We start from the raw sequence: 14376 nt of genomic DNA, 5'->3' as shown, positions 1-14376 counted from the left end.
TAATTAACAGGATGAATGTCAAATAAACATTACAGTGGGCCTAGGATGTTTTTAATGGTGGACATTTAATCATTATTGCTTTCCCGTGGTGTGGTCCACCTGAGTTTTATATCTGCCTCATTTTCTTTATTGAGCTCTAAAATGATCTTAAAATGAATGGACGGCGTGGATAAAACACAGACATCATGGTGGCCCCATAAGAGCACCGACCATTAGCCCCCTGGCTAGTGGCTGCATTACCAGCCAAAGCGCGTCCCAGGCAAGGACCGGACAGGTTCACGGGGATTCTAATCGCATCCCACCTTCCCTCGCATTTAAAAAGAGGAAGAAGCTCCAAAGCTCTTCCCATCTTCAAATGCCTTCTTCCACAGAATTTCCTGTATTTACAGAAACCAACCTCGGCACCCGCATTGCAATATCTACTCCTCCAGATATTACAACTGGAGACCTCAAAAGTAAGATTAAAATCCTATCATCATCTCCATTATCTCGTAATCCCTTCCTTAGTCTTTTATCTTTCTCTGTTTATTTGATTGGAATCCTTCAAATGAACATCCGATGCTTTGTTTTGATTAAAAAAAGTCGGTTCTCGATGCATTTCTCAAGATGGGTTTTGCAATTTTTACTTGGTTGGATGTCCTATTGGTGTGTATGGAGCATTTTGTCATTTAATGTTTTTTTTTTTTTTTTTTTTTTTGTTTTTTGTTTTTAAAATGTGAAAATGGATTCTTGATGATGCTCGTTGGAGATGGGTATTTTCTATTTTTTGTTATTTGGCTATTTGTTGGGAGTTTATTGAGGCGCCATGCGCTAGAAATATGATTGAATTAGGCCGGAAATAATCAATGATACTATTTCTGTAATTTATTTCGAATGTGGGAGGGAAATGGGTGGTTCCAATTATTTCGAGAAACGCTCCAGATTATTTATTTATTATCTATTATTATTATATTTTTTTTTTGGTGAGAGGCGCAGGGTGCTGCTAGATTAACAGCAATTTTCTCACAAGTGGGGCCCAAGTACATTATTGTGATTATTGTTGTTGATGTCTTAAATTTGTCAATAAGGACAGACTACTCAATGCCATTGAACTGATGTCGATGCCATCGATAGATACTCGATCCCATCAGAAAAATCCGGAAAATTTCATGTTGGTTGTTGAAACGTTTTAGTGTTGCTACTCGATGTCTTCGAAGTAAGTTCAATGCCATCGATAGATCCTCGATGGGATGTCGATGCCATCGAAGGTCCCATCGAGAGCGTGCAGAGTTGCGTAAGTGTGGGATCTCTTTCCTATTCCGGTTGTGATTGTTTATATATTGGGTGTAATCTGCATTTGGGAAAGAAGAGGTTTATTAGGCATTTCTAATTCCTTCCTAAGAGTTCAAGGGCATAGCTAGGGCTTGTGAAGTAGATTCGAGGCTTGTTTGAATCAGTAAGACTATCTCTTATAATTTCTGCTTTCATAGTGCATTACTCGTCGCTTTGTGCCATGTTTTTTTTTTTCTTTTCCCGAAAGGGTTTTTCCATGCAAAATTTGGATTGTTCTTGTTTGGACTTGGTTGTGCGATTGCTCGTACCTTGCTTGATTCGTCTTTGTGTGCTTCCAAGGTTCCCCAACAATTCGGTCTCACGGGCTCCATAGTGGATGGGGATGCTCTGCGGAAGATTCCCACCAACCATTCTGGGCATCTAGAGTTTCGGTCTAGAAATGGATGGTTAGAAGTACAACCAACAGTCTATGAGTGATGGAAAGAAGTGCAATGATTGAATGGATAGTTGGATTTTTCGGTGCAGGTGGTCTTGGCTCAACTGCCAAAGTAAGGTGTGCCTTGCCCCGGATGATATTCTTGGTGGCCCATTGATCCCATCTTTCATTGAGATATAGATTAGAGAATTGCTTTTATGATGTTCGATCATGGAAACTCAATGAAGTAGAATGTCCATCAGACGTGGCAAGCATGTGTAGCAATTGGGGCTTTTGATCTGGCTGGCCACTAAGCAATTGGGTTGTACACCAAAAATTGTGGTGGTTGGGCCATCCCTGCCATCTAATCATTGTAGGTTTTACCCATTAAATATGGCTGCTGTCCAATTTTTTCTACTTTGTGGTAATTGCTCTTTCGCAGGCCACTGATCAAATGGCCATCACAGTTCAATCACCTTGAGTTTTTATTTTTTTATTTTTTTTTGGCTCACCCACATGATGCCCCACCATATCAATCACTATGATGAATGGTGAAGATGTGCAACCATAAAAAAAGGGAAATAATTTTCTAGAATCCAATAAATTTTTTGGAGCAATTGTTTAGAACAAGCTGGAGCCCTATGAAAACCTTGGCTATTTGAAAATGTACACTGGCAGTATTATTTGAAATCAAAAATTCAATTGGTCCTTTTTATGGGTGACAAAGGGCCATGCTAACCTATTAGGATCTTAATAATCGGTCCTTTATATGGGTGACAAAGGGTCATGCTAGCATATTAAATTTATATCAAGTCTCGACCTAAGCCTTAGAACATGCCTATTTAGGATGTTAATGTGCCGGCTTGGGCTTGAAATTAGGGGCTTGATTACCAAACAAGCCCAGTCTGGACTTGACCTGACCTAACCTGACCTTTTGGCTCAATTACTAATCGGGTTGTGCTCCGGCTGATCTGGCCCAAGTCTAGACTTGGCCCATTGCCTCTCCAACTCCGTTCAGTGTAACAGAGGGCTTTCAAGTTAGCATAGAGTTTACATATGATAAACAAGCAATTATATTGTTGTTTGCCAAATAGGATGGATAGAGAGATTCCAGAAAAGGTGGCTAAAGCTCTTTTGGTAAGGTTGTGGATTTTCTCAAAATAAGTTTTGGAAAATTCATTATGGAGGGTGACTTAAGTAATGTGTTTTTGTGGACCTCAATCAATAAATGCATTCTAATTGAAGAGATCAAAGTTGCAGTTTGGGATTTGGGGAGATAAATCTTTTGATCCAGCTACAGTTTGGGATTCAGGTTCCTTACCAGTGCAATATTTGTATGTATCCCTCACCCTCCGGCCCTCGTCAGTGAGATGTTGTCAGACAGGAGATATTTGGTTTTACAGAGTGATTCCAAAAGTTGTTGCTTTTATGTGATGGGTGAGCAAAAATAGAGTGCTCATGGTTGATAACCTGAGGAAAAGAAGCATGATTCTGCCTAATGTGTGTCTGTTGTGCCTCGAAAACATGGATCATCTCTTCCGTCATTGTTCTCTCACTCTGGAAGTTTGGTGGAGAGTCCTTGATTTGACTGGGGTTTCGTAGGTCATGCCTGAATCTATCGATGGCCTCATTTGTTCTTGGCATGCAGATCTGGGGGGGTGGGTGGTGTCGTTGGGGAGATCTCTTCTTATGATTGTCCTGTGGGCTGTGTCGTTAGAGAGAGAGAGAGAGAGAGAGAGAGAGAGAGAGAGAGAGAGAGAGAGAGAGTCGATGTTTTAGAAATCTTGGGCTACACAACCCCAATTTATCGACAACATCTTAGTTTTCTTAATCACTTGGGACAAGCTTGATTGCTTTAAAATTAAAAATCCTATGTTTTCTTTTGTTCACTATAATGTCAAGAGGGAGCATCCTCCAAAGTTCTTGCCAGTTGACATGAAAGGCCCACCACCCGAACCATCCATAAGATTCAATATTGAGTCCGGAACAGCCCACTCTATTTCAAAAAGAGTAAGACCAAATGGAAGAAGTCACTGAGAATCAAAGAAAAAATGGTCCATGGTTTCCTCTTCCTGAGACATGAAATGCATTTTTACAAGCAACCGATTTCTTCTCTTAAGGTTCTCTATTCTAAGGATCATTTTAGTTGTGACCGTCCAAGCATAATGCCTCGACAAGGTAGGGCATAGGCACCCCAAACTTTTTCCCAAGGGGGAGCTTAGGAGACAAAGTTCTTCAAGGAGAAACAACCTTGCTGTAAGGAGCCCACCATTCATCATCTTCTTCAAAGGGGTATTAAGGCAACCCAATATGGGAGGTCCAAAAGGTCAGTAACCAAAAAATCACATAGATGAAGTCCAGATTCCAAATAATTTTCTCATCCTCTAGTTCATCAAAATCTCTCACGAGCGTGTTTCGCATAGCAAGAGTATAGAGTTGTGGAGACCTTATAGCTAGGGGCTGTCTTTCAATCACAAAGCTTCCCAAAAGCAAACTCTATTGCTGCAAGCCCGCTTTGAATCTGATCATTTTTCAAAGCTTTCATCCACACCTCTAGTGGAAAGGAAAATTTCAAGATGATTTTCCACATAGATGATCCATTGCTTCTTGAGACATTGCCTTGTTCCCATCATCTTCTTAGTTTCCCGTATTTGAGGGAACTACCTTCTTCCACAATGCATCTTGTTCACTTCCAACCTCCACCATTTGCAAGAATAGCTCAATTTCTTTCCTTAATTCCACCCAAAAACGAGCCCGGCTTCCTCCTTTCTATGTTGGGCTTCCTCCCAATTTACATGATGATACTTATCCATCATAAAATAATAATAAAAGAATTCACTGGATGATACGTGCGCCGATCCATCTTCCCTTCCACAATGAGTTCCATTTGGATGTTCCTTTGGATTTTCTCAAGTTTTTTCCCCCCCACACTGTAAGGAATTTGGATGAGTGATAGATAATTTGGTGGCTGATTAGCAAGAGAAGATTTGATAAGAGTAACATGCTCATCAAAGGAGAGGCATGGGTGCTTCCATGACACCAATTTCTTCTTGAATTGTTCAATTGTAGGCCCTAAGAGGGAGGCCAAGATACTGCACAACAATTTTGGGTTTGCCCCACCAGCACTTTTCGTCATTTATCAAAAGAAAATAAAGAAAGAAAGAAAGAAAGAAAGAAAGAAAGAAAATTGTGTTAAGACAAAATTAGACTTACGAGACTAGAAGTAATGTTTAGTATCTCATTAATTAAGAAAAAGACAAAGGATGTTTGTAAGTTCTATTTGTCACTAAAACTGATAGTTAGTAGAATGTGTACCTTCCACCTTGATACTTTTGCTATTTCCTTCCGAACTGATAGTCACTTAATATTTTACCTAAATATTCAAGCTGTGTTTGGATGTACAAATCAATTTAGTAGTGTTCTTGACTGAGATTGAGAATGAGAAATAGAGGGAATATGAGAAGAAGTGAGAGAAAGAGAGAAGGGCTGAATAGGTTTTGACACCCCTAGCTTCTCCTTATCTTGTTATTAGGGCTTTCAAAATAAATGCAAAAGTATAAAAATAGCCCCATACTTAAGTTATTACATAAAATAAGGCCCATGAATTAAAACTCTATTCAACACATCATCTTAAGGACTAAAAGGAAAAACAACTCTAAAAACCGTAATCCCCATGTAAAGTAGACCACACATGGCCACATGTGAGATATCACGGTCCATCAACAAATAGAAAACATTCAATTTAACCAAGAGGAAATGGTGAAAATTAATGATTTTTCATAGTATTATACAAGGAAGTAGTCCTCACATATCACTTTCTCAACTCTTAACTGAAAAGTAGCTTAATTGCCATTTGGAGTCCAAACCTTTCATGAATGCTAGCTATTAGGAAGGAAACAACAAAATATCTCCTTCCATTTTATTAGACTTAATTACAATTCAATTCAATGGCACTCAAACACACCCTCAATATTTATGGTGCTATATAGTGTTCGAAATATCGGTATCGCACAATGTATCGCACCCTTGGGATACAGACACATTTCGGTTATCGCATGGGAGATATCGTTTGTATCGCATAGTTTATCGCACTTTTTGGGAAACATGAGGAAACATTGGGAAAATGGTTGAATTTTTTAATGAAACTTTGGGGATTGTTAAAAAGGCCCTTAATACACACTTTTAAATCATAACATCTCAAAAAAAAGATGCACATAATAAATTTCCTTTGTATAGGGTCCTAAGCTATGCGATGTTTAACTGAACTAACGCAACTATATTTAAATTGAATGATATTTATAAATATATCATAGCCATATATGAAAACACAACCAATTCATTGAAAAGGAAAAAAAGAACTGAATAAGTAAAATTTGAGAAATATACATATCAATGATGAGGACTAGTTGTGGTCCAACGTGATGTTTTTGAGAAGTCCACCCCGTACATCCGTTTTTTGAGCTCATCTTAGGACTTGAGACCAAAAGTGAGAAGGATCCAAGACTCAAGTGGGCCACACTAGAGTAAAAGGTGGGTAGAAAATTCCTACAGTTGAAAACTTTCTGGGGTAGAAAGTGATGTTTACATGACATCCATACCGTTAATAACGTCATTCCTACTTGGATGAACTGAAAACAAAAATATTAGCCTGATTCAAAACTTCTGTGGCCCACGAATATTTCAACTGTGTACGTTCAATACTCACATTTTAGGTCCACTTGAGTATTGGATACGGCTCATTTTAGGCCATTATGTTAAAAATATCTCAGAAAACGGATAGCCGGGGTAGATTTCTCAAAAACATCATGTTGGCCCCCACCCATGTTTCCAGCGTAGGAACTTCCTACGAAAGGCTTTCGTAGGAAATGGGTGTCCGCACGACACGCGGATTGCATCCTACCCTTGCCCGTCTCTAGCCCCGAACGGGCAGTTCTGTGGGTGGGCCCACCGTGCAGTATCTGTACATCCAAGCCGTCAATCCCTTTTGCTCATATCATTTTAAGGCTTGAACACAAAACATGAGGTAGATCCAACGATCAAGTGGACCACACCAAATACCAAATAATAAGCTTGGTTGCATTTAATAACCATGTGTGTGGTCCATTCTAACGTTGAATCTGCCTCATTTTTGTTTTCATGCTTAAAATAATCTGAGAAAAAAGGATGGACGACTTAGATGAAGGGAACAAACAAAAATCAGCTTGATCCAAAACTTTAATGGCCCCCAAAATGTTTTTAATGGTCGATGCTCATTCAACACTGTTTCCTGTAATGTGGTCCACTTGAGATTTGGATATACCTCATTTTTAGTTTCACACTGTAAAATGATCTATAAAAAAATAGATGGAAGGCATGGATGAAACACACACATCATGGTGGGGCCCATAGAGCACTAACCACCAGCGAAAGGCCGGTGTTGCGTGGAGTAGCCAATCCGTTTCCGCTACAAATCCTGGCGCGGATTAGATACCGACTCTAAATTGCTACTGAAGTGAGGTCACCAAGTTACGTGGGTCCCACCATGATGTATTTTTTCTATCCACACCGTCCAACCATTTGAATAGATCATTTTAGGGTGTGAGCCAAAAAATGAGTCAGATCCAGAGCTCGAGTGGACCCCACCACAGAAAACAGTGGAGAGAGTGACGTTCACCATTAAAAATTTCTTGAGGGCCACAAGAGATGGATGGTCAAGATGATATTTGTGTTTTCCATTATTCCATATCTTCTTGGACTTATGAACAGATTAGATCACAAATAAACATTATGATGGGCCCTCAAGAATAATACGAGTTTCAATGGTGGGCTTCACTCTCTCTGCTTTTTTCTGTGGCGGGGTCCACTAAAGATTTAGATCTACATCATTGTTTGTGTCATGCCCTAAAAAATTATTTCCAAATTAATGGATGGTGTGGATATGACACACACATTATCGTGGGACCCACAGAACACGGACACCACTTTATGCGATTGTACAGTGAGTAACTCACTACGCTTAGCGTACTGTGTAAACTCATGTGAGGTCCACCACGATTTATGTATTTTATCCGCTCCGTCCATCCATTTTACCAGATAATTTCAGGGCTTTAGCCCAAAAATTAACCATATACAATGTTTAAATGGGCCACACCTTTCAAAACAGTTGAATTGAACATCCACCGTTGAAACACCCTTTTTGGCCACAGAAGTCTTAGATGATTGGATCAATCTTAAATTCGTATTTTCCCTTCATCCACGTCTATATGATCTTATTAATGGTTTGAATGACCGATAAACATCACTGCAGGGCCCAGAAAGGTTTCAACGGTGGAAATCAGTATCACCACTGTTTCCTGTGGTATGATCCACTGCCCGTCTCTAAGTTTTGGGATCAACCCCTTAATTTAGATGGGAAAACAGATGGACGGCATGGATAGACCACTTACATCGAAGGTGGGCCCAACTGAGTTTACTAAGTACGATAAGAGCGTGCTCAATAAACCAGCTCCTGCGCCGATCCCCATTTCACCCCTCCCTCGCCATCTCCTTCATTTTCCCTCTCCGTCACGAGCGCTTTACCTCTCCTTCACGTAGCGAGGGTTCCGGAGGAGGATTTCTCGTTCCGTTTCCTCAAATTCGGCCTGATTTCTCGCCGAATCTCCGAGAAATCCGCACAAGCATGCTCCAATTAGTGAAGAAAGAGAGAAATTGAAGAAAATAGCGAGAAAAATTCGAAGAAAGAGGGATACAGATACTTACTTGTCGAATGGCCCACCTCTGATCACCGCTACAGCCTACGGCTACAAGTAGTCTCCGATTTCTCTCTCTCTCTCTCTCTCTCTCTCTCTTTTCTAATTCAATATTTTTTTTATTCCTCACAACCTACGGCATCAGCTTTTTATTGTTGTGGGTTGTTGGTTACAGTGAGACTTGTGAGTCCCCTGCAAACGCACTCGTGAGTGTTCGTGACTCTGTTTGTCGATTTCCGACAATAATGGAGGAAGAAATACTGTGATATCGTCTGATGTGGGTTGTATCGGCGATACCGACTCTATATCGCTCGATATCGCACGATATATTGTGCGATATGTGAATTTTTGGATTTTCAGTATCTTCCGGGAGTTATCGGACGAGTTTCGTCTCGCTGGGGGCCGATAACGATAATATCGGCCGATAGTATCAATATTTCGAACATTGGTGCTATATTGCCTTTTTTTTTTTCCCTGTCTCTCTCTCTCTCTCTCTCTCTCTCTCTCTCTTGGCTCTGCAGTGCTTTCCTTTTTGTATAGATTCTGAAAATGTAACTAGTGTTGAACTGTGGCATAGGAAAACTTGGGAGGGAGCACTACCTTTGTTTTCCGAATCTTGGAGAGGTCAGAGTTCATGCATTGATGGTATGACCTGCAACTATTTCACTTATTTTTGAATTGTAATTTTGAAAAGTTCTACTTGGTCACAGTCCTTTGTTTACTTGTGTAGGTAAAGAGGAAGTCATGTTTTTACCACCTTCCAGACTCACTTCTGATAAAGAATGCTTTTCAAGGATCGAAAGGGTCTTGGTTTCTTCGAATGAGTGCAACTCAGGTCGAGCATATACATAGTCAAGTAGCGCCCACAACTGATATTAGCAATGCTATGGTTGGTCGAAAAGACGGGATTTCTCAATCGATGAGCGGCAATGATAGTGTCAGTTCATCTGGGATAATATCTGTGACTGGTATCCTCACTAGGTACTTTTCTGAATTCGATGAGCGGAACATATTCAACTGCCAAGCTGAGAGCATAGGAGACCCTAACGAACTGGCCGAGCAATCTGTAGACTCACAAATGCAAAAATTAGTAGAAATTCAATGCACCAATAATGTTAATTGTACAACTGGAGTAGAATTTTCCATGAAACGGAATAAGCATAACAAGAACACGTCAGAAAATAACATGGTCCATCCATTGATTGATCCTTACATAGAGAAGTCCAAATGTAATATTGTATCCAAGATCAGTAAAAAATGCAACAAAACTGAATTGTCTGATAAGGAGAGAAGTGTTGCAAGCTATGACGTTAATGACGACAGTGGGGCCCTTCAAGGTAATCAAGATTCTACTTTTGAGCAGTTTGAGGGTAACATTGCAACTGAGATTAGTATAAACTGTCGCAAAACAAGAGTATCTGCTTCTGTCACAATGGGTATAACGGGTCTTGAAAGGAAGGGAAGAGATGCTGCAAGCGATGCCATTACTGTTGACAGTAGGGTCCATCATCATCGTCGAGGTTCTGAGGTAGAGAAGTTCCATTGTAATATTGCAACTGAGATTAGTAAAAAAGACAGCAAAACTGGAATGTCTACTTCTGCTGTGACAGGATTAGGGGGTCTTGATAAGAAGAATAGAAATGCTTCAGGTGATGACATTGCTGATGACAGCGGGGCCCACCATGGTCATCAAGATTTCAATGTAAAGGTTTCCAAGTGTAATATTGGATCCAAGATCAGTGAAAAGTGTATCAAAAGTAAAAAGTCTGCTTCAGTTGTGATAGGAGTAAAGGGCCTTGGTAAGACAGGGAAAAATGATGCAAGCAATGACATTACTGATGACAATGGAGCCCGCCAAGGCCATCAAGATTCTGATGTGGATGAGTCCGAGTGTTATGTTGCAGCCAATATTCGTAAAAAGCGTCGGAAAATAGGAGTGTCTTCTTCTCTTGCGATGGGGAGAATGGTTATTGATATGGAGGGATGCGATGCTATGAATGGGACCCATCGAGGTCATCGAGACTCTGATGTAAAGAATTCCAAGTTTAATTTTTCCTCCATGGTCAATAAAAATCAGAGTGAAAATGAAACGTTTGTTTCGGTTGCCACAAGACCAGCTGATCCTGATAAGAATGGGAGAAATCCTGCAAGCGATGACATTTCTGACAGCAAAGGGGCCCACCAAGTTCATAATTCTTCCAAGTCCAGAATCAACGGTTGTTGTTCAAGAAATCTGGCTAATGATACTCAATTCACAGCCAAAACCCCGCCTATAATTCTCTCCCTCCCATTGCTTGCCAACCCGAGTACTGAAACACCAAAGAGCAAGCTTGGAAAAAGTGACGTCGGGAAACGATTCCTCCAGGCAGCAAGCAAACTCAGTATTTCTGGCAGAAAGCAAAAATCCTTCGTCTCCGTTTGCCGTTCTAGGACAATGGTGTCATCTACAGTGGATCCTACTTCCCTTGCTCGACATATCGTCTTTGAGATTAGCAATAGTGATGGTTAAGAGAATGGAAGAGAATCCATTTTTTTTGCAAAAACCTGTTCTTTTTTGCCTAAATGATTTGCACTGATGCAGTTGATTGCAATTTTCAAGTCTCTTGCAGTGGATAATCAGAAAACGCCTCTATGCTGTCACATCTGGCCCATATTAATTGAAGAGATTAACTCCACTCTGTGGTGGTCAAGCATCTGTTGCTCAGCTGATTCATGATGAGGCCCACACGAACCCTTGGAGGGATTATTTGAGCCATTCATCTGAAGAGCCCTGTAGTAGATGTGCTACCTATTTGTCCAGTTAGTGGCCCTCAAGCTTCTGATAGTACACTTACAAAGTTTTATGATGGAAAACTTCATGTGGAGCTCCGATGAAACTGGCATTATGAATGAAGGAACTTCTATGGGAGATGTTAAGATGATTCATGCAAGGAGAGGTAAAAATGGTGAGTCGAATCACACATGCCAGCATGGCACACATTTTCAAAATCGGGGCCATTTATTAGGTGCAACCTGCACTGAACGTTTCCCAGCCCAAAAAGTTGGCTGGTCTGCCCATCAGGTGGGCCACACGTTTATGTGCGAATTAGATATTTATCTTGTGAGACTCAGTAACGCTCATCTACGTTTTTATTTTGTCTGGCAGGTTTTGTGCTTCCATTGCCAATTTTCAAAAGCATGTGCATCTATAATGAAAAGCTGTAATGTTGTTGAATCTCTGTATAAACTGAAGGTAGCACTGTTGATGTGCTTATGTAAGCAGCCTTCTCCTGCTCATTTCTTTATATAGTTGAGATTTTTCCATATAAACCCCTATTCTCTGGTCCAATCCCATTTAAATTCCTCCCTATTTTTTTGAATTCCCAAATAAGGGCCCATCGTTTAGGCATATGTTAGGATTTTCAAATGCAGCGGATATAAAAAATTTAAAGTCAGATTTTAGTATAAGTAAACCTAAAGATCTTTGTCTAGATATTATCAAGTTTCTATAATGAAAAAAATGGAAATTCTACAGCTAAAATTTTCTCTTGATTGCCGCCACCAAAACCTCAATACTGCTCAATAATTGAAGGTTTCTCTCCCATTTATCTTAGATGGAGTTTTTTGGTAGCTGCCTAAAAGAAAGGCACTTATTTGGGATTTTAAAAAAAGGGAGGTATTTATCTGGAATTGGAACAAAAGACAACAGTTTATATGGAAAAATCCCTATATTATTGTGTATTCTGTTCATCCATCATAACATGTGAGAAAGCTTTTGTATTAGTCGACTTCTACACCAGGCAAAGCTTGTACAAGATCTGGACCGTTCATTATATTGGCTCTTCAAAAAAACGCACTTATTGGATAATCTTTACTGTCAAACATGAGACGTTTGCCCACTGAATGTGAACCATTAATTTTGTAGATCACCAGTCAGATGGTTTGGATAACCCCATCACTGTGGTCTTTTAAGATGTGGACACTCACGAACGGTCCAGATCTTGTCAACATGCACCACTTGTATGATTCTTGAATGTTGGATGCAGATCTCTGTCTGGTGGCTTGGAGGAATTCTGCCCACAAAACAGTAGCTTATGTACATAGACAAATTATTTGAACTGGTATTCTAACTCCCTAAGATATGAACACTATACTCAAGTTTTCAGTTTGTACAAGTGGGTTCCATCGCTTAGTGATCCAGATCAATGATCCATTTAGCCGCTTGTTGGATGAACCATGCTCCAAAATATCTCATGGGACAATCCTAGACACCAATGAGTGGGCCTTTCTTTAGTTGAATGTGGACCCTTTCTATATGGTTCTTAGGGCTGTCAGCCCATCCTGGGGTTGGCTTCGAACCGGATTTGAAACTGCTCGGCCTAGGCCTATTCAAAATTTTGATTTTGCCTGGCCTGGGCCCTGACCATTAACGGCCCTAATATTTTTGTGTAGGCCACAACTGGAAAGGATAAGAGTGTCCCACCAAGGAGATCTTTGGGGTAGTGATTTATGAACCATCCATGGTGTCCCGTCATGTTTGGGTCATGGCGCTACAAGTGTGAGGCTTGCATTTATGATGTGGATCTGCGGGTTGGGGCTAGAGTTAGATTTTGCAAAATTCTGTATTAAGGTCAGGCCTGATCCAATGAGCAGGCTCATTTATGATCTGAATGGGTTGTATTGGACCTGAAATTGAGGGCATGATTGCTAAATGGGCCAGACCCAAGCCTTATTGTTGAACCTAAATAAAAATCAGACCATCAAAAGCTTACTGGCCCATTGACACCCCTAGCAGAGCCCAACAGAACAATGATTGGGATCACCTAACCATGGATCCACTTGAATAAAATAAAATAAAAAATAAATAAAGAAAATAAAACATAGAGAGGAAGAGGGAGAGGGAGAAATGTTGATACTCTGGTAGGGTATGATGGATAATATCTGGGCAATTAGAAATATACTCAAAGCCTGTTTGGTAGACACCTAAAAATGAGTTCATCTCATTTTAGTTAACATTTGTTATGTATTACAGATCTTGATCTCTAATAAGTAATTACTGTTAGCATGAGTTATGTATTATAGATCAAGATCTCTAATACATAATTACTGAAATGAGATCAACTCATTTTGAGGCGTCTACAAGAACGGGGCCTTAAAAATTGCACACGTGGGATACAGGGATACAAGTAGTTCAAATTAAATTGTTGGATGCATCATAAACCAAAAATATTTTGGCTGTAGGATTTGTTGACATATATTGGATAGTTAAAATGAAAAGTACCTAATGGACCTATTTCCAAATTGACATGCCCATGAATCAGATGTTAGGATTGTTGAACCAATTTATTTTGTTTTCAGACAGGTAATTTAGTGAATTCCACAATTTAGTCAGTTTAATTTGTGTAAATGTATGCAAGTTTAATTTGAGTGAATGCATGCAATGCGTTAACATTCGAGTGCTTACATATCAAGTGTCATGCGCTGCCAGAGTACCAAATAACTCACATAGAAAGAAACGAAAAAAAGAAAAAAAAAAAAAGGAGGAAGAAGAAGAAGAAACTGGGGAAAAGGCTGACTATATTATGCGTATCCTCTTGTTGGGAATTATGTAACTCCTTCCAACTCATCATCATCAGCTAAGCCTTACCTCAATTAATTTGAATCCCATTCGACCATTCAACTCTATCAAAGGCCATACCTGACCATCAGGCTCTCTAAGTCTTTTCTTCCCCTACCCTCCCTTTTTTTATTTTATTTTATTATTATTATTTTTTTTAAAATTATAAATTTTATCCCCCTTTTAGAGCTTTTAACTAATACCAACTCACTCCTAGCCGGCGTGGTTCTTGGTATCTATAATACATGTGCAAACCATGCCAATTTACTTTATTTTATTACCTATAGTAGCTATTGTTAAGTTACCTCGAATACATTCATTTCTAATTATATCATTCCTGCTCTTGTGACTCGTCAATCTCATCA

General features: G+C 39.8%; 1 protein-coding gene across 1 annotated transcript; it reads left to right on the top strand.

Moving 5' to 3' along the window:
• Window positions 1–235: 235 nt before the first annotated feature.
• Window positions 236–11668, top strand: LOC131255474 (uncharacterized). Its single transcript, XM_058256202.1, has 3 exons — window positions 236–455; window positions 8993–9060; window positions 9146–11668. Exons 1-3 carry the CDS (start codon window positions 356–358, stop codon window positions 10922–10924), a joined length of 1947 nt encoding a protein of 648 aa, XP_058112185.1. The 5' UTR covers window positions 236–355; the 3' UTR covers window positions 10925–11668.
• Window positions 11669–14376: the final 2708 nt, after the last annotated feature.

This window comes from Magnolia sinica, chromosome 9 (genome assembly GCF_029962835.1).
Source record: "Magnolia sinica isolate HGM2019 chromosome 9, MsV1, whole genome shotgun sequence".
Taxonomy (NCBI): Eukaryota; Viridiplantae; Streptophyta; class Magnoliopsida; order Magnoliales; family Magnoliaceae; genus Magnolia; species Magnolia sinica.
The sequence above is the reverse complement of the archived record's forward strand: the minus strand, read 5'-3'. Positions and strand labels throughout refer to the sequence as shown.

What these genes read in the sequence shown, in the direction of transcription:
- LOC131255474 (XM_058256202.1), top strand. Translation starts at nt 356, where the DNA reads ATGCCTTCTTCCACAGAATTTCCTGTATTTACAGAAACCAACCTCGGC. An exon ending in TACAACTGGAGACCTCAAAA is followed by an intron (nt 456 to 8,992) that starts GTAAGATTAAAA and finishes ACTGTGGCATAG; the next exon opens with GAAAACTTGGGAGGGAGCAC. An exon ending in TCAGAGTTCATGCATTGATG is followed by an intron (nt 9,061 to 9,145) that starts GTATGACCTGCA and finishes TTACTTGTGTAG; the next exon opens with GTAAAGAGGAAGTCATGTTT.